The sequence below is a fragment of the Coregonus clupeaformis genome, chromosome 20, assembly GCF_020615455.1.
Source record: "Coregonus clupeaformis isolate EN_2021a chromosome 20, ASM2061545v1, whole genome shotgun sequence".
Lineage (NCBI taxonomy): Eukaryota > Metazoa > Chordata > Actinopteri > Salmoniformes > Salmonidae > Coregonus > Coregonus clupeaformis.
This window is the reverse complement of record NC_059211.1, coordinates 54,609,764-54,634,409: the sequence shown is the minus strand read 5'-3', so window position 1 is coordinate 54,634,409 and position 24,646 is coordinate 54,609,764. Positions and strand designations below refer to the sequence as shown.

Below are 24,646 nucleotides of genomic sequence, written 5' to 3'. Positions count from 1 at the left end.
TCCTTCGTTGCCCGGGCGGTGTGTTTGGGATCATTGTCATGCTGAAAGACCTAGCCACGTTTCATCTTCAATGCCCTTGCTGATGGTAGGAGGTTTTCACTCAAAATCTCACGATACATGGCCCCATTCATTCTTTCCTTTACACGGATCAGTCGTCCTGGTCCCTTTGCAGAAAAACAGCCGCAAAGCATGATGTTTCCACCCCCATGCTTCACAGTAGGTATGGTGTTCTTTGGATGCAACTCAGCATTCTTTGTCCTCCAAACACAATGAGTTGAGTTTTTACCAAAAAGTTCTATTTTGGTTTCATCTGACCATATGACATTCTCCCAATCCTCTTCTGGATCATCCAAATGCACTCTAGCAAACTTCAGACGTGCCTGGACATGTACTAGCTTAAGCAGGGGGACACGTCTAGCACTGCAGGATTTGAGTCCCTGGCGGCGTAGTGTGTTACTGATGGTAGGCTTTGTTACTTTGGTCCCAGCTCTCTGCAGGTCATTCACTAGGTCCCCCCGTGTGGTTCTGGGATTTTTGCTCACCGTTCTTGTGATCATTTTGACCCCACGGGGTGAGATCTTGCGTGGAGCCCCAGATCGAGGGAGATTATCAGTGGTCTTGTATGTCTTCCATTTCCTAATAATTGCTCCCACAGTTGATTTCTTCAAACCAAGCTGCTTACCTATTGCAGATTCAGTCTTCCCAGCCTGGTGCAGGTCTACAATTTTGTTTCTGGTGTCCTTTGACAGCTCTTTGGTCTTGGCCATAGTGGAGTTTGGAGTGTGACTGTTTGAGGTTGTGGACAGGTGTCTTTTATACTGATAACAAGTTCAAACAGGTGCCATTAATACAGGTAACGAGTGGAGGACAGAGGAGCCTCTTAAAGAAGAAGTTACAGGTCTGTGAGAGCCAGAAATCTTGCTTGTTTGTAGGTGACCAAATACTTATTTTCCACCATAATTTGCAAATAAATTCATTAAAAATCCTACAATGTGATTTTCTGGATTTTTTCCCCTCAATTCGTCTGTCATAGTTGACGTGTACCTATGATGAAAATTACAGGCCTCTCTCATCTTTTTAAGTGGGAGAACTTGCACAATTGGTGGCTGACTAAATACTTTTTTCTCCCACTGTATAGAAGCCTGAACAGATTTTATCAGAATTGAATTTCTCCTTCTTTGCCACTGCAGAAAGATGAAGTAATCAAGACAGAAGAGTTTTGTTGACATGCTGAGAATGGAATTTATAGGATATTGAAGATTGTTTAATAACACTCAGGCCTGTTATCTTAGTAGATTCACAGCTATGCCTGTACCAGATGTGATTACTATCTACTACAGTATCAAGGACCTACATGACAACACAAGCGCACAATTTGACAGTCTCCGGAATGATATTGGCTAGACTGCAATATTTGTCAAGTACGTTGATGTCATAATGAAATTCAGCTACCTAAGAGGCTTGCACTTTAAAGTTGAAAATGGAACAAAAACCCAAAGCCATTATTTAGCCAAGGTTGGATCCGAGTTTGAACAGGACAAAACCTTTTATTCCAAACTCTACAAATTCGAGCTCATGGTGAAAGGTTCGGAAACAAAGCTAACATCCTGGACATTGATAGGAAGACACTGCATAAACAAGAAGATGAACCGACTGAATGCTCTAAAGCGTACATTGTTGGATTAGATTATTTTGTACGCTACATGTTCACCCTGGAGAAGGAAGCCGTCTCAGCATAGTTGAAGTATCTGCCGATCACTGGTGATACAAAGAACATAGACGTCGTCAGTGAAACATTCAAAGACTATGTCACTGAACAGTGGATGTTGTACAACAAAAATGGTTGTGGCCCACTCCAGGCTGAGCGAAACTGTCTAATTGTTACTGCAAGAAGCCTTACCACAGCACTGACCGGCCTTCCCCCAAACAACTGTCGTGGGAGCCGGATTCCTCTCCATCTTACTTCCTAGATTCCTTCTTTCTAGGGAGATGTTCCTGGCCCCTGTGATTCTTCTTCCTCATTGATTGCTCTTTGGAGGTTTAGGCCGGGTAACTATAAAGCACATTGTGACAACTGCTGATATAGAAAGGGCTTTATAAAATACATGTGATTGATTGTGGATCAATCATGGTCCAGTTGTGGTCTAGTTGCGGTCAGAGTCCGTTGTAGAGCGGTCGACAGTGGGGCTCCAGTTTGTCCTCCAGCACAGCGTCTGGTCCACAGACCCAGGGATCCCCAGTGTCCCACTGCCACTTCACCAGCCTGGCAACATAACATACAGCATTAGAGAAGATAGAACACAAGATAACATAAGATATAAAATGAGATAAACACCCCAAGGGGAAAATGGTTTGGCTTTCTCAAAGTCTTCCTGAAATCCTGTTTGAAGGATTCCAGATTTCCTGCTTATTCCATCCTGATTCTGGGAATCTTCCAACCCGGATTTTTGGAAAACCTGGGAATTTTGGGAAAGTTACCGGAATTTTGCAACCCTACATAATATCCATATCGATATACAATAATCCATCCATAATATCCCTATCCATATAGAACAGTAATACTAACCTGTCTCTGAGGCTCTCCAGGACCGTGGCGTGAGCCGGGTCCCCAGCCAGGTTCACAGTCTCCTCTGGGTCCGACCGCAAGTCAAACAGCTCCCAGCGGTCCCTGTAGTAGTCATAGAAATATAATGAATTGCCGGGGTTAGAGGTTCCAAGCCCGTTCTATTCAATATATTTCTATGGTAGTAGTATCATAGATATAGAACCCTTTATTTTATAGCTTTTATATTGTTTATAGACTCCTATGCTTTATATTGTATAGTGTTTTATATTGTATATGGAATCCTATGGTTTATATTATATAGTTTTTATATTGTATAGCTTAATTTCTACGGTAATGAAGATAGTATAACAACAGTAGTACCGCTACATAATAAAGTATAATTAAGCAAATAATGCCCAAGGCTGTGTGGTATATTGGCCTTATACTACAAACCCCTGAGGTGCCTGATTGCTATTAGAAACTGGTGACCAACATAAATAGAACAGTAAACAAGTATTTTTGCATCATACCCGTGGTATATTGTCTGATATACAGTGCATTCATAAAGTATTTACACCCCTTGACTTTTTCCACATTTTGTTACGTTACAGCCTTATTCTCAAATGGATAAAAATAAATAAATAAACGTCATCAATCTACACACAATACCTCCTAATGACAAAGCGAAAACAGGTTTTAAGAAATTTGTGATTGAAGAAAAACAGAAATACCTTATTTACATAAGTATTCAGACCCTTTGCTATGTGACTCGAAATTGAGCTCAGGTGCATCCTGTTTCCATTGATCATCCTTGAGATGTTTCGACAACCTGATTGGAGTCCACCTGTGGTAAATTCAATTGATTGGACATGATTTGGAAAGGCACACACCTGTCTATATGAGGTCCCACAGTTGACAGTGCATGTCAGAGCATAAACCAAGTCATGACGTCGAAGGAATTGTCCGTAGAGCTCCGAGACAGGATTGTGTTGAGGCACAGATCTGGGGAAGGGTACCAAAACATTTCTGCAGCATTGAAGGTCCCCAAGAACACAGTGGCCTCCATCATTCTTAAATGGAAGAAGTTTGGAACCACAAAGACTCTTCCTAGAGCTGGCCGCCCGGCTAAACTGAGAAATCGGGGGAGAAGGGCCTTGGTCAGGGAGGTGACCAAGAACCCAATGGTCACTCTGACAGAGCTCCAGAGTTCCTTTGTGGAGATAGGAGAACCTACCAGAAGGACAACCATCTCTGCAGCACTCCGCCAATCAGGCCTTTATGGTAGAGTGGCCAGACGGAAGCCACTTCTCAGTAAAAGGCACATGACAGCCCGCTTGGAGTTTGCCAAAAGGCATCTAAAGACTCTCAGACCATGAGAAACAAGATTCTCTGGTCTGATAAAACCAAGGTTGAACTCTTTGGCCTGAATGCCAAGCGTCTGGAGGAAACCTGGCACCATCCCTACGGTGAAGCATGGAGGTGGCAGCATCATGCTGTGGGGATGTTTTTCCGGGGAGGGGACTGGGAGACTAGTCAGGATTTAGGGAAGGATGAACTGAGCAAAGTACAGAGAGATCCATGATGAAAACCTGCTCCAGAGCGCTCAGGACCTCAGACTGGGGCGAAGGTTCACCTTCCAACAGGACAACGACCCTAAGTACACAGCCAAGACAACGCAGGAGTGGCTTCGGGACAAGTCTCTGAATGATCTTGAGTGGCCCAGCCAGAGCCCGGACTTGAACCCGTTCGAACATCTCTGGTGAGACCTGAAAATAGCTGTGCAGCGACGCTCCCCATCCAACCGGACAGAACTTCAGAGGATCTGCAGAAAAATGGGAGAAACTCCCCAAATACAGGTGTGCCAAGCTTGTAGCGTCATACCCAAGAAGACTCGAGGCTGTAATCGCTACCAAAGGTGCTTCAAGAAAGTACTGAGTAAAGGGTCTGAATACTAATGTAAATGTGAAATTTCAGTTTTGTATTTTTAATACATTTGCAAACATTTCTAAAAACCTGTTTTTGCTTTGTCATCATGGGGTATTGTGTGTAGATTGATGAGGGAAAAAAACAATTTAATCAATTTTAGAATAAGGCTGTAACGTAACAAAATGTGTAAAAAGTCAAAGGGTCTGAATAATTTCCAAATGCACTGTATATACGGCTAAAATGTTGTTTCAGCTCCTGACTCCGAACCACACGTTCCACCTCAGCGACGGGGTTTCTACACTCCTCTCTATGTCTATCTCCCTATCCGTAATTACATCTGTCCTGTCAAAACTCAATCAAATACATAAAGGGTTCTCCTTAAAAAAAAAGTACCTGTAGTAGTATTGTTGTAGGGTCCTGAACCAGCCTGTGGGCCGCCCGGCCAGGGTGTTATTCAGGTATATACTAGTGTATAATATAGTATAATAGAATATAATACAGTATAATATAGTATAATAGTGTATAATACAGTATAATATAAGTGTATAATATAGTATAATAGTGTATAATATGGTATAATATAGTATAATAGTGAATAATACAGTATAATATAGTGTAAAATATAGTATAATAGTGTATAATATAGTATATAGTATAATAGTGTATAATATAGTATAATAGTGAATACAGTATAATATAATAGTGTATAATATAGTATAATAGTGTATAATATAGTATAATATACTAGTGTATAATATAGTAGTGTATAATAGTGTATAATATAGTATAATAGTGTATGTAATAGTATTATAACAGTACCTGTAGTAGTATTGTTGCAGGGTCTTGAACCAGCCTGTGGGCCGCCCGGCCAGGGTGTTATTCAGCAGGTCCTGGAAGGTGGGAGAGACATAGAAGTCCTGGTCTATGGGGAATGGCATGCGGTAGTGGAGGTTGTGGAGCAGGCGGTACGCCCCCTGGTGGATGGAGCGGATAGGGTAGTACATGGTCACCTCGTGGAGAGACTGGCTGCCGTAGACAGTCGGGGAGAACAAAGAAGTCATAAATACAGCAATAATCCAAAGTACAGTGTAGTAATGAGTAATTGCAATACTTGTCACACTGAAATTACAGGAATAATAATTAAACAGTAATACGGGCACTGTAATGTAAAGTGTTACCTAATACATACAAATAAAGAAAGAAAGAAAATCACTCTATGGGCCAGTTTCCCGGACACAGATTATAACTAGTCCTGAACTAAAAAGCATTCTCAATGGAGAATCTGCATAGAACATGCTTTGTAGTCCAGGACTACAGTAGGCGTAATCACTGTGTCTGGGAAACAACCCTATATATACTTCCAGTGATTTACTGGATATAACACCAACATCTAACACACAGTGCCTTCCTTCCTTTGTACCTGGCATAGACAGTGTGCCAGACGGAGGGTGAGGGTTCGGAGACGAGGGCAGGGAGGAGGGAGCGCCCTGTGAGGCTGACAGGGGTGCTAGGGGTGCCCGGGAGGCAGTATGAGGGGTACGGGATGGAGAACCAGTCCAGGATGGTGGGGGTGATGTCTGGAGGGAGGTCGGTAGGGAAGTAGGGAGAGAGAGAGAAATGGTTAGGTTCCATCACAATTGATCTTCCTGTGACTCCTCACGTCCAATATCCTCGCCTCCTTAAAGCACATTGGAGGAGAACATTCAAGGTTCTCCCCCTCTGACCTTCTCCACCAATGGGTTTTGAGAAGGAGGCGAGGAGAGAGGATGTGAGGAATCGCAGAAAGGCAAATTGAGATTTAAAAATAGTGGTTAAATTATTTTACAAATCCTTCCTTCCTCCTTTCCTTGAGGTGATCTCCCTAACATATACTGTAGCAGTGTAGTTATGTCTCCCCCCTATGGTACCATAGTGGTATTACACACCTGCATCAAGAAATACATCCACACATTAATTTGTTCATTAATTCATTATGTCCAGCTATTATCAGTCAATCCATCAATACCTTCTCCCCCCTCCCTTCCCCCTCTCCCTCCCTCTCTCTCTCCCTCCCTCTCACCCAGTAAGCTGACGTAGGCCTGGCTGGTCCCTCCCCATCTCTCCCTGTGTTCAGGTGATGACACCAACATGGGTTCTGCGGTGCCTGATCCGTACAGGTTGGTGCGTCCGTTGGGGAAAGGGATACCGTTATCAGAGCTGTAGATCACCATGGTGTCATCCTCATAACCAGCCTCCCTCAACTCAGCCAGCACCAGACCAATACCTAGGGAAGACAGTAGAGGATACGTTGTGAACAGAGTGCCCCATGGTGGCGGTGGGGTTATGGTATGGGCAGGCATAAGCTGCGGACAACCAACACAATTGCATTTTATTGATGGCAATTTGAATGCACAGATATACCCTGATGAAAAAGGACCTGGCGCCGACGAAGATGGCGGCCCCGCGACTAGCTCTTAGGAAACTTTGCAGTATTTTGTTTTTTTATGTATTATTTTTTATATTATTAGCTCAGAAAGTGTTTTGTATCATTACATACAGCATTGCTTGTCCATATATGTATATTTTCTTAAATTCCATTCCTTACTAGTTTTGTGTGTATTGGGTATATGTTGTGAAATTGTTAGATATTACTTGTTAGATATTACTGCACTGTCGGAGCTAGAAGCACAAGCATTTCGCTACACCCACTATAACATCTGCTAAACAAGTGTATGTGACAAATACAATTTTATTTGATGAGATCCTGAGGCCCATTGTGAGGCCCATTTTTTTAAAGGTATCTGTGACCAACCGATGCATATCTGTATTCCCAGTCATGTGAAATCCATAGGTTAGGGCATAATGAATTTATTTAAATTGACTGATTTCCTTGTATGAACTGTAACTCAGTAAAATCTTTCAAATTGTTGCATGTTGCGTTTATATTTTTGTTCAATATAGTATGTGAAATTTCGAAAATAGTACTCTGAATGTGTCATCTAATGCGCGATTGCGTTAACTCCCGCCATTAGTTCATTTTGGTACAGTGCGTCAATTTATCTGATTATCAGCTGTTGTCAAACACGTGAGTCGGAAAATACGAGTGAATTCTACTAGATCAAACGCCGAAATGAGTATGTAGTACACTAGTATGGGTATTCGGACACGGCCATGGATGGATTATTGGTGTAGAACCAGACTAATACCTTCAGCGGAGAAGTTTAATTGTCATGTATTAGCTATGTAATGAATAGATTTAAAACGTGTGTGTGTGTGTTCTTGCATGCATGTGTGTGTGTCGGTGTGTGTGTGTTCCTCTCTATTCATGTGGGTGTGTGTGTGTTCTTCCTCCCCTTACCCTGGTCCAGTCTGCTAACTGTAGTGTACTGGGCAGACAGATCAGCTCTCGCTACAGGGGTGTCTGGGACGAAGTGGGGCACCTGGGTAAATACAACAAATAGAGTTTTATATTACAGTGAGGGAAAAAAGTATTTGATCCCCTGCTGATTTTGTAAGTTTGCCCACTGACAAAGAAATGATCAGTCTATAATGTTAATGGTAGGTTTCTTTGAACAGTGAGAGACAGAATAACAACAACAAAAATCCAGAAAAACGCATGTCAAAAATGTTATAAATTGATTTGCATTTTAATGAGGGAAATAAGTATTTGACCCCCTCTCAATCAGAAAGATTTCTGGCTCCCAGGTGTCTTTTATACAGTTAACGAGCTGAGATTAGGAGCACACTCTTAAAGGGAGTGCTCCTAATCTCAGTTTGTTACCTGTATAAAAGACACCTGTCCACAGAAGCAATCAATCAATCAGATTCCAAACTCTCCACCATGGCCAAGACCAAAGAGCTCTCCAAGGAAGTCAGGGACAAGATTGTAGACCTACACAAGGCTGGAATGGGCTACAAGACCATCGCCAAGCAGCTTGGTGAGAAGGTGACAACAGTTGGTGTGATTATTCGCAAATGGAAGAAACACAAAAGAACTGTCAATCTCCCTTGGCCTGGGCTCCATGCAAGATCTCACCTCGTGGAGTTGCAATGATCATGAGAATGGTGAGGAATCAGCCCAGAACTACACGGGAGGATCTTGTCAATGATCTCAAGGCAGCTGGGACCATAGTCACCAAGAAAACAATTGGTAACACACTACGCCGTGAAGGACTGAAATCCTGCAGCGCCCGCAAGGTCCCCCTGCTCAAGAAAGCACATATACAGGCCTGTCTGAAGTTTGCCAATGAACATCTGAATGATTCAGAGGAGAACTGGGTGAAAGTGTTGTGGTCAGATGAGACCAAAATCGAGCTCTTTGGCATCAACTCAACTCGCCGTGTTTGGAGGAGGAGGAATGCTGCCTATGACCCCAAGAACACCATCCCCACCGTCAAACATTCCAGGGCATTGAAAATGGGTCGTGGATGGGTATTCCAGCATGACAATGACCCAAAACACACGGCCAAGGCAACAAAGGAGTGGCTCAAGAAGAAGCACATTAAGGTCCTGGAGTGGCCTAGCCAGTCTCCAGACCTTAATCCCATAGAAAATCTGTGGAGGGAGCTGAAGGTTCGAGTTGCCAAATGTCAGCCTCGAAACCTTAATGACTTGGAGAAGATCTGCAAAGAGGAGTGGGACAAAATCCCTCCTGAGATGTGTGCAAACCTGGTGGCCAACTACAAGAAACGTCTGACCTCTGTGATTGCCAACAAGGGTTTTGCCACCAAGTACTAAGTAATGTTTTGCAGAGGGGTCAAATACTTATTTCCCTCATTAAAATGCAAATCAATTCATTAAAAAAAAAGTTTTTTGTTTTTTTGTTTTTTTGTTATTCTGTCTCTCACTGTTCAAATAAACCTACCATTAAAATTATAGACTGATCATGTCTTTGTCAGTGGGCAAACGTACAAAATCAGCAGGGGATCAAATACTTTTTTCCCTCACTGTACATATTATTATTATTTTTTATTTTTTTTATGATATTAAAATATAATCAATGAGATAATGAATGACAGTACTCTCAAATAGCAGGTGGAAAGTGATATACTGTCTTAGAATAGATTAGAGTAGAACAGAACCAGCACCAAATCCTTACCTTGACTTGGTCTGGAGTGTAGTATTCTGGCTTCCAATCTGGAATCCTCCCCATTCCACTCTGGCCGTTCCCAAACTTCTCACAGAACGCTCCGTACTGCGGCTGGGAATGTCCACAGCGGTGGGTGTCATGGAACGCTACATACAGGAAGAACGGTCTCCCTTCCTCTTCTTTTCTCTGGGTCTGGAAGAACTTCCTGACCAGTAGTTTGATCCGGGTGATATTCCGACCCACCTAGTAGTAGTAGTAGCAGCAGCAGTAGCAGTAGCAGTAGTAGCAGCAGCAGTAGCAGTAGCAGTAGTAGCAGTAGTAGTAGTAGCAGCAGCAGTAGCAGTAGTAGCAGTAGTAGTAGCAGCAGTAGTAGTAGTAGCAGCAGCAGTAGCAGTAGTAGCAGTAGTAGTAGTAGTAGCAGTAGCAGTAGTAGCAGTAGTAGTAGCAGCAGTAGTAGTAGTAGTAGTAGTAGTAGTAGTAGTAGCAGTAGCAGTAGTAGTAGTAGTAGTAGTAGTAGTACAATTTATTGGTTGAGCTGATTCATTGTTTATTAATTGTATACCAATTTACAATCATAGATTATCATAAAATAATAAGATCCTAAAACACCAAAATCACGCTAAATAAACAATATATACAATAATGCTTTAATAATTCTACCTGAAGTACAGAGTTGTTTTCCTCTGTGTAGGCAAAGTCAAAGGGATAAACAGGGCCAGGGCCTACGTGTTTCTTCCCAATGATCCCTGTATGGGAGGAGGAATAGGGAAACCTTACCATCAAAACACACATGTACGTACGCGTGTGTGTAAGGTCTTGACAATGCAAAGGTTGTGTGCGTGTGTGCGTGCGTACGTGTGAGGATGAGTGTGAAGGGTGAATGTGTGTTACCTACCTGTGCGTATGTTAGCTTGGCCCAGCAGTAGAGGTAGGCTTTGTACTCCGTCAAACGAGTTGAAGTGATGGACTCCCTGGTGCAGGCCGTACATACCATTCTGATGCTGAGGACAGAGGAACACGGGAAAGCAAATTTGATTAATATTAGACCTGCCCTGGGAGGCAACTTATTCCCTATATGGCTCTGGTCAAAAGTAGTGCACTGTATAGGGAATAGTGTGCCATTTGGGATGTACACACTTTATGCTGCTGTGTGCATCATGAAGAGAAATTACAATAGGAGTGTGTACCAAATGGCACCCTGTTATTTAGTGCACTACTTTTGACCAGAACCCATAGGGAGGAGGTGAACACACACACATTCTTTCTCTCTCGCTTTCTCTCTCTCTCTACACCTACACACACACACACACACACACACAGACAGACAGACAGACAGACACAGACCTGCGGCAGGCCTGTCAGTATGGTGGATCGGCTGGGAGAACAGCTACTAACGGAGGTGAAGGCATTCTGGAACACCAGGCTGCGTCGACCCAGGGCGGCTAGGTGAGGCGTACGGACCACGGTGTTGTTATAGACCGACGTCTCGAAGCCTGCGTCATCCGCTGAGAGAGAGAGGGAGAGGGGAATTGAATTGAATTGAGAGGGGCAGGGAGCCAGGGAGTGGGGGAGAGGAGCGAGAGTGAAGGGGGGAGAGTGGGAGAGATTAAGTGTGTAGGCCTAGTAGATAAGTAGAAGAACTGATGCTACAAACTCACAAATACATCTGATCGAACTCATTGATAAGTGACGCGCAGTGACAACACGGATCTTTGACGAAAGCCGAAAGCAATTGCAGTTAATATAACCCAAAGCAATAAGTGACTCTTACCGATAATAAGTAGAACGTTCCTCTTCTTGCACTCTCCAATACAGAATATTACCGCCAGCAACAAAACGAACACATTATGCCCAACGGCCATATCCGTTTCATAAAGTTCCAAATCATAAACACAATATTTTCAGTTGTAGTAAATTGCAGAGTCCACTTTCTAATAAAATATAGCCTCAGTTCTATAAAGCTTATCTCAAACACTCCCGTCAAAGTGTTTGTTTGCCATTATTGACATATTCTAAATTGAAGTAAGCCTATCCTCTATTTACCGATTACTCTCGCAATAATCAATCATTTGGTTTCTCTTGATCCAAGAAAATCCATTTGAGCCATTTCCGGAAACAGCGCAAACGCAGCTTTGCAAACCCCGCCCACTTTGGTCATATGATCGTGGTCACATGAGGTGGAGTGTTTTGGCCATTCGAAGAAAAAAAAATATCTTGCTCAGCGCAAGTGACATTTAGGGGAAATGGTTTCTTGATCAGCACAAGTGACATTTAAGGGAAGTGGTTTTGAAGTAACTGCAGTGATTATGTTGCTGATCTCGCTTAGTTTCTGCGGTCAGTAAACGAAAGAACAGATGCTTTGTGATTGAAGAAACACAGACGTTTCAGAAAGAATAGAACGCCTGGAAATAAAAGGTTTGTCTATTAAAGTAATTCATTCTGTGTCCATTCCACTGGATTATTGTATTGCCAGTCAGTATTTGCCTGCCCAGTATGTGTGTCCGTGTATGTGTCCGTGTGTGTGTGTGTGTGTGTGTGTGTGTGTGTGTGTGTGTGTGTGTGTGTGTGTGTCTCTGTCTGTCTGTCTGTCTGTCTGTCTGTCTGTCTGTATGTCTGTCTGTGTCTGTGTGTGTGTGCGTGTGTGTGTGTGTGTACGTTTATGTGTTTGTCTGTGTGTGTCTGTCTCTCTGTGTGTGTCTGTACAGTATATATGTGAGTCTGTATCTACATCCAGGTAGGCTTTGTACTCCGTCAAACGAGTTGAAGTGATGGACTCCCTGGTGTAGGCCGTACATACCATTCTGACTGTGTGTGTGTGTGTGTGTGTGTGTGTGTGTGTGTGTGTGTGTGTGTGTGTGTGTGTGTGTGTGTGTGTGTGTGTGCCTGAGCAGCTATGAAATTGACCCAATTAGACTTTAAAACTGTATGAGACCAGAATGCTAATTGTAAAGTAGACCTTTAACCAAACTGTAATGTGATCGTGGCTAGCCAGTGTCAGTTAAATTTGCCAGCCAGAGCCATATATTGTAAATGGGATGGGGTGGGGTGGGTTGGCATGGTGATACCATAGCCATATATTGTAAATGGGATGGGGTGGGTTGGCAAGGTGATACCATAGCCGTATATTGTAAATGGGATGGGGTGGGTTGGCATGGTGATGCCATATATTGTAAATGGAATGGGGTGGGTTGGCATGGTGATACCATAGCCATATATTGTAAATGGGATGGGGTGGATTGGCATGGTGATACCATAGCCGTATATTCTAAATGGAATGTGGTGGGTTGGCATGGTGATACCATAGCCGTATATTCTAAATGGAGTGGGTTGGTATGGTGATACCATAGCCGTATATTCTAAATGGGGTGGGTTGGTATGGTGATACCATAGCCATATATTGTAAATGGGATGGGGTGGATTGGCATGGTGATACAATAGCCGTATATTCTAAATGGAATGCGGTGGGTTGGCATGGTGATACCATAGCTATATATTGTAAATGGGATGGGGTGGGTTGGCATGGTGATACCATAGCCGTATATTCTAAATGGGGTGGGTTGGCATGGTGATACCATAGCCGTATATTCTAAATGGAGTGGGTTGGCATGGTGATACCATAGCCGTATATTCTAAATGGAGTGGGTTGGCATGGTGATACCATAGCCGTATATTCTAAATGGGGTGGGTTGGCATGGTGATACCATAGCCGTATATTGTAAATGGGATGGGGTGGGTTGGCATGGTGATACCATAGCCGTATATTCTAAATGGAGTGGGTTGGCATGGTGATACCATAGCCGTATATTCTAAATGGAGTGGGTTGGCATGGTGATACCATAGCCGTATATTCTAAATGGGGTGGGTTGGCATGGTGATACCATAGCCGTATATTGTAAATGGGATGGGGTGGGTTGGCATGGTGATACCATAACCATATATTCTAAATGGGATGGGGTGGGTGGACATGGTGATACCATAGCCGTATATTCTAAACGGGGTGGGTTGGCATGGTGATACCATAGCCGCATATTCCAAATGGAGTGGGTTGGCATGGTGATACCATAGCCGTATATTCATAGCCAGATATTCTAAATGGAGTGGGTTGGCATGGTGATACCATAGCCGTATATTCTAATGGAATAATAATAATATGCCATTTAGCAGACGCTTTTATCCAAAGCGACTTACAGTCATGTGCGCATACATTTTTACGTATGGGTGGTCCCGGGGATCGAACCCACTACCCTGGCGTTACAAGCGCCATGCTCTACCAATTGAGCTACAGAGGACCACATTGAGCTACAGAGGACCACATTGAGCTACAGAGGACCGTATATTCTAAATGGGGTGGGTTGGCATGGTGATACCATAGCCGTATATATTCTAAATGGAGTGGGTTGGCATGGTGATACCATAGCCGTATATTCTAAATGGAGTGGGTTGGTATGGTGATACCATAGCCGTATATTCTAAATGGAGTGGGTTGGCATGGTGGTACCATAGCCAGATATTCTAAATGGAGTGGGTTGGCATGGTGATACCATAGCCGTATATTCTAAATGGAGTGGGTTGGCATGGTGATACCATAGCCGTATATTCTAAATGGAGTGGGTTGGCATGGTGATACCATAGCCCTATATTCTAAATGGAGTGGGTTGGCATGGTGATACCATAGCCCTATATTCTAAATGGAGTGGGTTGGCATGGTGATACCATAGACGTATATTCTAAATGGAGTGGGTTGGCATGGTGATACCATAGCCGTATATTCTAAATGGAGTGGGTTGGCATGGTGATACCATAGCCGTATATTCTAAATGGAGTGGGTTGGCATGGTGATACCATAGCCCTATATTCTAAATGGAGTGGGTTGGCATGGTGATACCATAGCCCTATATTCTAAATGGAGTGGGTTGGCAAGGTGATACCATAGCCCTATATTCTAAATGGAGTGGGTTGGCATGGTGATACCATAGCCCTATATTCTAAATGGAGTGGGTTGGCATGGTGATACCATAGTCGTATATTCTAAATGGAGTGGGTTGGCATGGTGATACCATAGCCGTATATTCTAAATGGAGTGGATTGGCATGGTGATACCATAGCCGTATATTCTAAATGGAGTGGGTTGGCATGGTGATACCATAGCCCTATATTCTAAATGGAGTGGGTTGGCATGGTGATACCATAGCCCTATATTCTAAATGGAGTGGGTTGGCATGGTGATACCATAGCCCTATATTCTAAATGGAGTGGGTTGGCATGGTGATACCATAGCCCTATATTCTAAATGGGGTGGGTTGGCATGGTGATAGGTAAATCAATCTGCCTATGTTAGGCTGTGTATGTTCTTTTGTCTCGACTGAATTTAGAAACTATATATTCAATAAATAAGTGTGCCAAATCGGTTGAGAAGTCCAATCTTTTGCTCATGCTCTGTTGGCAGTACAGTAGAACTCAGTAGAACTCATGAATGTAGAGTACAGTAGACTGACTCCTAAATGGTTGTAGCTCACAGACTAGTTAATCTTGGTTGGCACCCAGATCTAAATCTCACACTTTTTAAAATAGTTTTTGGGTGGAGTTTTCCTTTAACTATCTTTTGGTACACTATTTGTTTCATTAGTCCATTGTTGACATAGTCCCAAAATGTTTTGTCATACGGGGATGATTTCTGTATTTTGAAAGTTACAGATCTTGAAAACTTTGATTGCTGACAAGCAAAACAGTTTTCCTTTAAGTCTGTCAGGAGACTACAGTCTGATACAGTCTGCCTCTATTCTACTTTCTTTGTCTTCTTTCTTTATGGGCTTTTATTGCTGATGTAATTGATAATAACCACTTTTCTGCTTTCTTCTTTTATTTTATCACAGTGAATGCACCAGTAATTCCAAAAATGGAATGGAGACACACTGGGAGGATCTTGCCTTTTTGGATTCTAGAATGATTTGAGATCCGACGGTTCTGGGAACGTTGGTGATTCTCTGCTCTCTTGGTGTTTTCTCTTCTTTTACCTGCCTGGTTGGAGTGTGAAGACGTGGATGTCATATTATAGTCTAGTCTGAACCACACCCATCCTGAGGACTGAGGTAAGCAAACACAACCTACCTGGCATGCTGCTACCTCCTACCTTCCTGGGTTTGCCTGTTTGTGTGTCTATAGACACTCTGTATTGGATTGGTTTTCCTGTGTGTGTGTGTGTGTGTGTGTGTGTGTGTGTGTGTGTGTGTACTGTAGTCTCAAAGACTGCTTGTCAGCACTTTGTGTGTGTCTGCCTGTCTGTCTGTGACTCTGCTCTCTGTCTGCATTATCATCTCCTCGCCTCCTCTCCATCTCATGGTCGGCCCTTCACCAACTACAGACCCTCCTGTCCTGTCCCGTCCAGGTTCCAGGCAACATGATGGAGCCCCTGGTGGACCGGCCCGGGCCCCAGATTGGAAGGTCCTCTCTGGGGGAGAGACTGGCCTCCTGCTGCTCCTACAGAACCCTCCAGGCCTGGCTCCCCATCCTCACCTGGCTACCCAAGTAGGTGTCCCACCCTCATCTCTTTCTCTGGTGATGAGGGACAAATAATAATATAATAATAAGCCATTTAGCAGACGCTTTTATCCAAAGCGACTTAGTCATGTGTGCATACATTTTTTTACGTATGGGTGGTCCCAGGGATCGAACCCACTACCCAGGCGTTACAAGAGCCGTGCTCTACCAATTGAGCTACAGAGGACAAAGGCTGCCCAGCTAGCACATAACGTTCTGAGAACCATGTTTCTTAGGTGGAAATGTCAGTACTTCAGCATTACGTTTTCTACAGGTTTCCTCATGGATCTATTTAATGTCATGTTCTCAGAACGTTCCGAGAACATAAAGAAACAACGTTCTTCTGTGAGAATTTCAGTACTTCAGCATAACGTTTTCTGCAGGTTTCCTCATGGTTCTATTTGAAGTCATGTTCTCAGAACATTAAGAAAACCTTCTATAAAAACCACAAGAAAACATTAGTAAAGTTCAAAGAACGTTCTAAGAATGTTATTTAACCTCTACGGGATCGGTGTCCCGTATACGGGACAGTTGAGCTAACTTGCGCTTATGTGATTAGCATGACTGTTGTAAGTAACAGCAAACTTTCCAGGACATAGACATATGTCTTATGTGGGCAGAAAGCTTAACTTCTTGTTAATCTAACTGCACTGTCCAATTTACAGTAGCTATTACAGTGAAAAAATACCATGCTATTGTTTGAGGAGAGTGCACAACAACAAAAAACGTATCACGGCAACTGGTTTGATACATTCACCTCTGAAGGTAAATAATGTACTTACATTCAGTAATCTTGCTCTGATTTGTCATCCTAAGGGTCCCAGAGATAAGATGTAGCATAGTTTTTGTTTGATAAAATCAATTTTATATTCCAATGTAGGAACTGGGTTCTACAGTTTGAACCCCTGGTGTCTCTGGCTCCACACCCACCCTGCTCGGGTATTTAGATGTGTGAAAGTTAGTGTATAAGCAAATTATCCATCATGTATGACATTCCTGGGAGTGTGTAAACGTACATTTTGTATTACCATATCATTGTTGTATTTTCTCTATAGTTATGTACTTGAAAATGTATCAATTGACCAATTCGGCACATTTGGGCAGACTTAATACAAAATAGTCCAGTATTGCAATGCTTCACTGGATCAATCTGAAACTTTGCGCACACTCTGCTGCCATCTAGTGGCCAAAATCTACATTGCGCCTAAACTGCAATATTATATTGTGGCCTTTCTCTTGCATTTCAAAGATGAAGGAACAAAAATAATAACAGAAAACACGTTTTTTTGTTTGTATGATCTTTTACCAGGTCTAATGTGTTATATTCTCCTACATTAATTTCACATTTCCACAAACTTCAAAGTGTTTCCTTTGAAATGGTATCAAGAATATGGATATCCTTGCTTCAGGTCCTGAGCTACAGGCAGTTAGATTTGGGTATGTCATTTTAGGCGAAAATTGAAAAAAAGGGTCCAATCCTTAAGAGTTTAAAAACATATACATTCCGTTCTCAGCGTCAACAAAACTCTCTATCCTTTATCTTGCTGCGTGTGTTCAGTTGTGTTGGCCGCGCCCACTAATTGGCCACACTTGATCTTAATGAGTGGTTGATTACTTTGATATGGGGTCTGTTTGAATATACTAAAATGAACAGCTTTGTATGAGTTAAAACAACATGGCATGCTAGCTCCATCCTGGTGGTGCAGTGGACTAATTCCATGGATAGAGAACAGAATATCATAGATTCGAATCTCACTGATGCCTTGCCACAATAAAAAATAAATGTGTTTGCATGATTGATGCCTAAGCAGATGAATTTCCATGTCCTATCTGTGCTTGGAGTTCAAAACAGTTAACCCAAACTAAGCTAGCAGTGTTATTAAAAGTCTTTGAAACATATTCTCAGAACGTTATTTATTTACCTTCAAATAACCAATACTTTTCGTTATCAGAACGTTAATAAAACCTCAAAGAAAACTTTCAGGGAACCATAGTAAAACGTTCTCAGAATCCTCCTGCAACCAAAAAATGAATGTTCCCAGAACAGGCAAAATTTTCACTTCCATTCTCAGAACTTTAAAAAAACAAAATGTGCTAGTTGGGTACACACCAAATTGCACCCTATTCCCTCTGTAGTGAACTACTTTTGACCAGGTCCCAGGGCTATAGGGTGCCATTTGTGGACGCAGCCTCTGTCTCTCGTCTCTGTCTCTTTCTCTGTCTCTGTCTCTGTCTCTCTCTTTCTCTCTCCCGTATCCCCCGCCCCCCTCACCCACTGACTGGGTTAGCCCACCAAGCTAAATCCTTGGGGAGCTAACACAAGTATTTCTGTATTTTCTCCACCTCAAGGTACAGGCTGAGCTGGCTCCAGATGGACCTGATAGCAGGTCTCACCGTGGGACTAACCACCGTACCACAGGCCCTGGCTTATGCTGAGGTGGCCGGCCTACCTGTACAGGTGAGAGGGAGGGGCCGGGGGCGGGGTTTATTTGTACAGGTGAGAGGGAGCGGCCAGGAGTGGGGGTTTATCTGTGCAGTTGAGAGGGAGACGTCAGGGTTAAATAGTTAGGCCTACCTGTACCGGTGAGTGGTAGTAGAAGTACCAGCTATATCTCTTGGACAAGGCCTCTCTAGCCAGAAGGCATAGGATCCCATTTTAGTGTTGTATTGCTATACCTTTGACACACGTACATTGTTTCATTTTCCATCCCCTCACAGTAAGCATAGTTGAGTGTTGAACATATTATCAGATCCTATACAGTAGCTTTATAGACCTCAGGGTGCATCCCAAATGGCACCCTATTCCCTATATAGTGTACTACTTTTGACCGCAGCCCTATGGGGGAATAGTTTAGGGAATAGGGTGCCATTTGGGACACAGTTCATAGGCCTGAGTGTCTATAGACCATAGTCATCAAGTCCTCTCATGTTTCAGTACACTACAGCCTTACCAAGGGGATTATATGACCTTACACTCTTCTCCGTCCATTTTCTCCTACAAACCCCCTCACTTCTCCTCTACTCTCTTTCTTTTTGTCTCCTATCCATCACTCTCTCTCTCTCTCTCTCTCTCTCTCTCTCTCTCTCTCTCTCTCTCCTTTTAAATCAAATTATCCCCCTCTTTACAGTACGGCCTGTACTCAGCCTTCATGGGTGGGTTCATCTATACGGTGCTGGGAACCTCCAAGGATGTAACCCTGGGTCCTACTGCCATCATGTCCCTGCTGTGTGCCTCCTACGTGGGGGGAGACCCGGTCCGAGCCGTCCTCCTCAGCCTGCTCTGTGGAACCATACAGACCGCCATGGCTCTACTACGTCTGGGTAGGGGAGAAATAATAGTTCAAGTCGTAGATTGTTTTCATAGTTATGGTTCTAGATCACTTCTGGTTCTAGATCACCCTCATAGTTCTGGGTCTAGATCAACCTCATAGTTCTGGGTCTAGATCAACCTCATAGTTCTGGGTCTAGATCAACCTCATAGTTCTGGGTCTAGATCACCCTCATAGTTCAGGTTCTAGGTCACCCTCACAGTTCTGGTTCTAGATCACCCTCATAGTTCTGGTTTGACATCACCCTCGTAATCCTGGTTCTAGATCACCCTTGTAGTTCTGGTTCTAGATCACCCTCATAGTTCTGGTTCTAGATCACCCTCATAGTTCATAGTTCTGGTTGTAGATCATTCTTATTGTTCTGGTTGTAGATCATCCTCATAGTTCTGGTTCCAGATCATTTTACATTTACATTTTAGTCATTTAGCAGACGCTCTTATCCAGAGCGACTTACAGTTAGCATATACATTATTTTATCGAACCCACAACCCTGGCGTTGCAAACGCCATGCTCTACCAACTGAGCTACATCCCCTGCCGGCCATTCCCTCCCCTACCCTGGACGACGCTGGGCCAATTGTGCGCCGCCCCATGGGTCTCCCGGTCGCGGCCGGCTACGACAGAGCCTGGATTCGAACTAGGATCTCTAGTGGCACAGCTAGCACTGCGATGCAGTGCCTTAGACCACTGCGCCACTCGGGAGACAGATCATCCTCATAGTTCTGGTTCTAGATCATCCTCATAGTTCTGGTTCTAGATCACTCATAGTTTTGGTTTTAGATCACTCATAGTGTTGGTTCTAGATCACCCTTATAGTTCTGGTTCTAGATCACCCTCATAGTTCTGGTTCTAGATCATCCTCAAAGTTCTGTTTCTCGATCATCCTCATAGTTCTGGTTCTAGATCATTTCTGGTTCTAAATCCCCATTGATCGTTCTGGTTCTAGATCACTTTCATATTTCTGGTTCTACAGGGTTCCTTCTGGACTTCATCTCCTTTCCGGTGATCAAAGGCTTCACCTGTGCTGCCGCGGTAACCATAGGCTTCGGTCAAGTCAAGGTGAGACACACACACACACACTATCCCTGTGTGAGGACAGTGTTAATCCAGTGTTGTTGTGTCTCCAGAATGTGCTGGGACTGAAGGACATACCTCATGAGTTCTTCCTGCAAGTCTACTACACCTTCTACAGGATACCTGAGACCAGGTAGAGTAGAGGACAGGTCTACTAACCTTCTACAGGATACCTGAGACCAGGTAGAGTAGAGGACAGGTCTACTAACCTTCTACAGGATACCTGAGGCCAGGTAGAGTAGAGGACAGGTCTACTAACCTTCTACAGGATACCTGAGGCCAGGTAGAGTAGAGGACAGGTCTACTAACCTTCTACAGGATACCTGAGACCAGGTAGAGTAGAGGACAGGTCTACTAACCTTCTACAGGATACCTGAGACCAGGTAGAGTAGAGGACAGGTCTACTAACCTTCTACAGGATACCTGAGGCCAGGTAGAGTAGAGGACAGGTCTACTAACCTTCTACAGGATACCTGAGGCCAGGTAGAGTAGAGGACAGGTCTACTAACCTTCTACAGGATACCTGAGACCAGGTAGAGTAGAGGACAGGTCTACTAACCTTCTACAGGATACCTGAGGCCAGGTAGAGTAGAGGACAGGTCTACTACACCTTCTACAGGATACCTGAGGCCAGGTAGAGTAGAGGACAGGTCTACTAACCTTCTACAGGATACCTGAGGCCAGGTAGAGTAGAGGACAGGTCTACTACACCTTCTACAGGATACCTGAGGCCAGGTAGAGTAGAGGACAGGTCTACTAACCTTCTACAGGATACCTGAGGCCAGGTAGAGTAGAGGACAGGTCTACTACACCTTCTACAGGATACCTGAGACCAGGTAGAGTAGAGGACAGGTCTACTACACCTTCTACAGGATACCTGAGACCAGGTAGAGTAGAGGACAGGTCTACTAACCTTCTACAGGATACCTGAGACCAGGTAGAGTAGAGGACAGGTCTACTACACCTTCTACAGGATACCTGAAACCAGGTAGAGTAGAGGACAGGTCTACTAACCTTCTACAGGATACCTGAGACCAGGTAGAGTAGAGGACAGGTCTACTACACCTTCTACAGGATACCTGAGGCCAGGTAGAGTAGAGGACAGGTCTACTACACCTTCTACAGGATACCTGAGGCCAGGTAGAGTAGAGGACAGGTCTACTAACCTTCTACAGGATACCTGAGACCAGGTAGAGTAGAGGACAGGTCTACTAACCTTCTACAGGATACCTGAGGCCAGGTAGAGTAGAGGACAGGTCTACTAACCTTCTACAGGATACCTGAGACCAGGTAGAGTAGAGGACAGGTCTACTAACCTTCTACAGCACATATGTCAGAGTCAAGGCCCGCGGGCCACATCCGGCCCGCGAGAAGGTTTTTTACGGCCCCTGGGATGATCTTGATTTATTATTAGAACCGGCCCGCAGACCGCAGCAAGCCGGCAGCCCGCAGATCTTTTACACGCACCAATACTACATTTCCCACAATGCAACGGTGACGCACCGAGCAGTAGGCTGCTTCATTTCAATATTTATTGGCACAGCAGTCGTCAGCATCACAGTAAAATTAACTTTCAGATACCCATCAAAAATGGCAAAACGGAAGGTGGACACTGAGAACCGGGGGTTTCAAACAAGGTGGGAGTCGGAGTATATGTTCACGGAGGTAGCTGGAAAACCTGTGTGTCTTCTGTGTGGAGAAAGTGTGGCGGTACTGAAAGAGTATAATCTGAGACGACATTATGAAACGAAACACGCGGACAAAAACAAGAATATGGACATGGAACAAAGGCTACAAAAGGCAGAGGAATTAAAACGAGGCCTCAAATCTCGACAGGCTCTGTTCAAAAAACGTGGAAAGCTCACCACCAAACCTCCAAATGGAGTTGATTGACCTCCAATGCAATGATGCACTGAGGGCAAAATATGCGGCAGTGGGTGCTGCGGAGTTCGCCCGTTTCCTCCCCGACACAATGCCCCAGCTGCGCATCCAGGCTGCTCAAACGTTGTCTATGTTTGGCAGCACATACCTGTGTGAACAACTGTTTTCTTTGATGAACCTGAACAAAACATCACACAGAAGTCGACTTACTGCTGAACACCTCCACTCAATTCTGAGGATTTCCTCAGCTCAGAGCCTTACCCCGAACATTGATGAACTTGTGGAAAAGATGGGACACCACCAAGTATCACCCTCAACCTCAAACAAGTGAACATTACTGTGCAATCACATATTTAGAGTTTTTACTCAGTTCAAGTTTAAAAGTTAAAGTTTAATATTTGTTTTCACTGCATGTTACTTCTCCTTAAACAAAGTGTTGTTTTTGATTAATAGATTTTTGCACTTTATTTTATTGTATTTCAATCCAATTATATTTTAAAAATATTTCAGTTGAGTGGATGATAGAAAATTGCTATTATTGTTTTTTTCTTTGAAGTAAATTTAGCCCACTTTTGCTAAAATAGAAAATATAGGCTACTGATGGTGCCTTGAATACCGGTTTCTTTCATTTAATGTTCATGTTATGGGGATTTTTATATAAAGGAAATTTGTCTTTTGTGTCTGTTGAAAATTAAAGATTACTGACAGAGCCATAAGAAAATATTGCTTTATTTATCTGATCATATTGGAATATATTTGTTAGGTTTTCAGTAGGTTCAATTAGGTTCACTAGACTATATGCGTCATTTAAAAATTTTTCAATGAACATTCGAACAGTCCGGCCCTCGGCTTGTAGCTAAATTTTTTATTTGGCCCTCCGTCCATTTGACTTTGACACCCCTGTTCTACAGGATACCTGAGACCAGGTAGAGTAGAGGACAGGTCTACTAACCTTCTACAGGATACCTGAGACCAGGTAGAGTAGAGGACAGGTCTACTAACCTTCTACAGGATACCTGAGACCAGGTAGAGTAGAGGACAGGTCTACTAACCTTCTACAGGATACCTGAGGCCAGGTAGAGTAGGCCTAGAGTAGGCTGCACCTGTGTGTGTGTGTGTGTGTGTGTGTGTGTGTAATATCATTGTGATGTGTGTGTGTGTGTGTGTGTGTGTGTGTGTGTGTGTGTGTGTGTGTGTGTGTGTGTGTGTGTGTGTGTGTGTGTGTGTGTGTGTGTGTGTGTGTGTGTGTGTGTGTGTGTGTGTGTGTGTGTGTGTGTGTGTGTGTGTGTGTGTGTAGGATAGGAGACGTGGTTCTAGGTCTGCTGTGTCTGTGTCTGTTGGTGATGTTGACGTGGATGAAGAGTACCTTAGAACCCCCGTCAGAACAGGACACCACCCTCACCAGGGCCGCTCACAGTCTGGTCTGGGGCATCGCTACCGGTCAGTACCTGGGTGTGTGTGTGGAGGGTGTGTGTGTGTGTGTGTGTGTGTGTGGAGGGGTGTGTGTGTATAATGTGTGTGTCTCCCCACCTCAGTGCGTAATGCGTTGGTCGTAGTGGCGGCGTCCTTGGTGGCGTTCTCGTGGAACGCGTTTGGCTCGCCAGTCTTTACCATCACTGGGAAAACGTCCCAGGGCCTGCCGCCGTTCAGAGCCCCTCCCCTCTCCGAGACCACGCCCAACGGTACCGTCATCAGCTTCGGAGAGCTCGTAGATGTGAGTGACAGGGGGGACAGACCAATAGGGATACAGAGTGGGTGAGTGACAGGGGGGACAGACCAATAGGGATACAGAGTGGGTGAGTGACAGGGGGACAGACCAATAGGGATACAGAGTGGGGGAATGACAGGGGGACAGACCAATAGGGATACAGCGTGGGGTGAGTGACAGGGGGACAGACCAATAGGGATACAGAGTGGGGGAATGACGGGATGGACCAATTTGGATACAGAGTTGACACTGGAGAGTGGGGGAGTGACAGGGGGACAGACCAATAGGGATACAGAGTAGGTGAGTGACAGGGGGACAGACCAATAGGGATACAGAGTTGGGGAGTGACAGGGGGACAGACCAATAGGGATACAGAGTTGACACTGAAGAGTGGGTTTCAACCAATTATATTACGGAATTTAGTTGTTATCACCGTTGTGGAGCGTGAGCTGAACCAATGATATTACAGTATTGAGTTGTAACAGTGTTGAGTTGTCACAGTATTGAGTTATCCAATTAGGTTTCAGTGAAAAGTAACAAGTAGCTATTACAGCAAAGGTCCCCAGTCTCTCTTGGGCA

The 24,646-nt window shown here is 43.9% G+C and overlaps 2 protein-coding genes across 6 annotated transcripts in view; one reads left to right on the top strand and one right to left on the bottom strand.

Annotated features, from left to right (window-relative positions):
- Nucleotides 1-1,505: 1,505 nt before the first annotated feature.
- sgsh (N-sulfoglucosamine sulfohydrolase (sulfamidase)) lies at nt 1,506-11,663 on the bottom strand. Of its 3 annotated transcripts, XR_005994583.2 has the most exons (12): nt 11,311-11,663; nt 10,884-11,044; nt 10,435-10,540; nt 10,200-10,285; nt 9,549-9,782; nt 7,809-7,890; nt 6,531-6,734; nt 5,892-6,048; nt 5,291-5,497; nt 2,567-2,668; nt 1,901-2,263; nt 1,506-1,758 (listed from the first exon to the last, which is right to left on the bottom strand). XR_005994583.2 is itself a non-coding variant. In XM_041840945.2 (11 exons), the coding sequence occupies exons 1-11, from the start codon at nt 11,399-11,401 to the stop codon at nt 2,155-2,157; spliced, it is 1,539 nt and encodes a 512-aa protein (XP_041696879.1). In that variant the 5' UTR covers nt 11,402-11,663; the 3' UTR covers nt 1,506-2,154. The 3 variants fall into 3 exon arrangements, 2 of the variants coding, with proteins under 2 accessions (XP_041696879.1, XP_041696880.1); XM_041840945.2 differs by having other exon boundaries at nt 1,506-2,263; XM_041840946.2 differs by lacking the exon at nt 1,506-1,758 and having other exon boundaries at nt 2,079-2,456.
- A 59-nt stretch (nt 11,664-11,722) lies between these two features.
- The window catches only part of slc26a11 (solute carrier family 26 member 11), a 17,603-nt gene continuing 4,679 nt past the window's right edge, over nt 11,723-24,646 (top strand). For 2 of the 3 annotated variants that reach the window (XM_041840952.2, XM_041840950.2), the window contains exons 1-9: nt 11,723-11,954; nt 15,413-15,628; nt 15,925-16,064; nt 18,426-18,534; nt 19,205-19,397; nt 20,378-20,463; nt 20,532-20,611; nt 23,657-23,799; nt 23,895-24,073. In XM_041840952.2, the coding sequence (XP_041696886.2) occupies nt 15,937-16,064; nt 18,426-18,534; nt 19,205-19,397; nt 20,378-20,463; nt 20,532-20,611; nt 23,657-23,799; nt 23,895-24,073 (918 nt within the window). In that variant the 5' untranslated portion in view covers nt 11,723-11,954; nt 15,413-15,628; nt 15,925-15,936. Of the gene's footprint in view, nt 11,955-15,412; nt 15,629-15,900; nt 16,065-18,425; nt 18,535-19,204; nt 19,398-20,377; nt 20,464-20,531; nt 20,612-23,656; nt 23,800-23,894; nt 24,074-24,646 lie in introns of all 3 variants that reach the window. The other variant, XM_041840951.2, reaches the window with a different exon arrangement.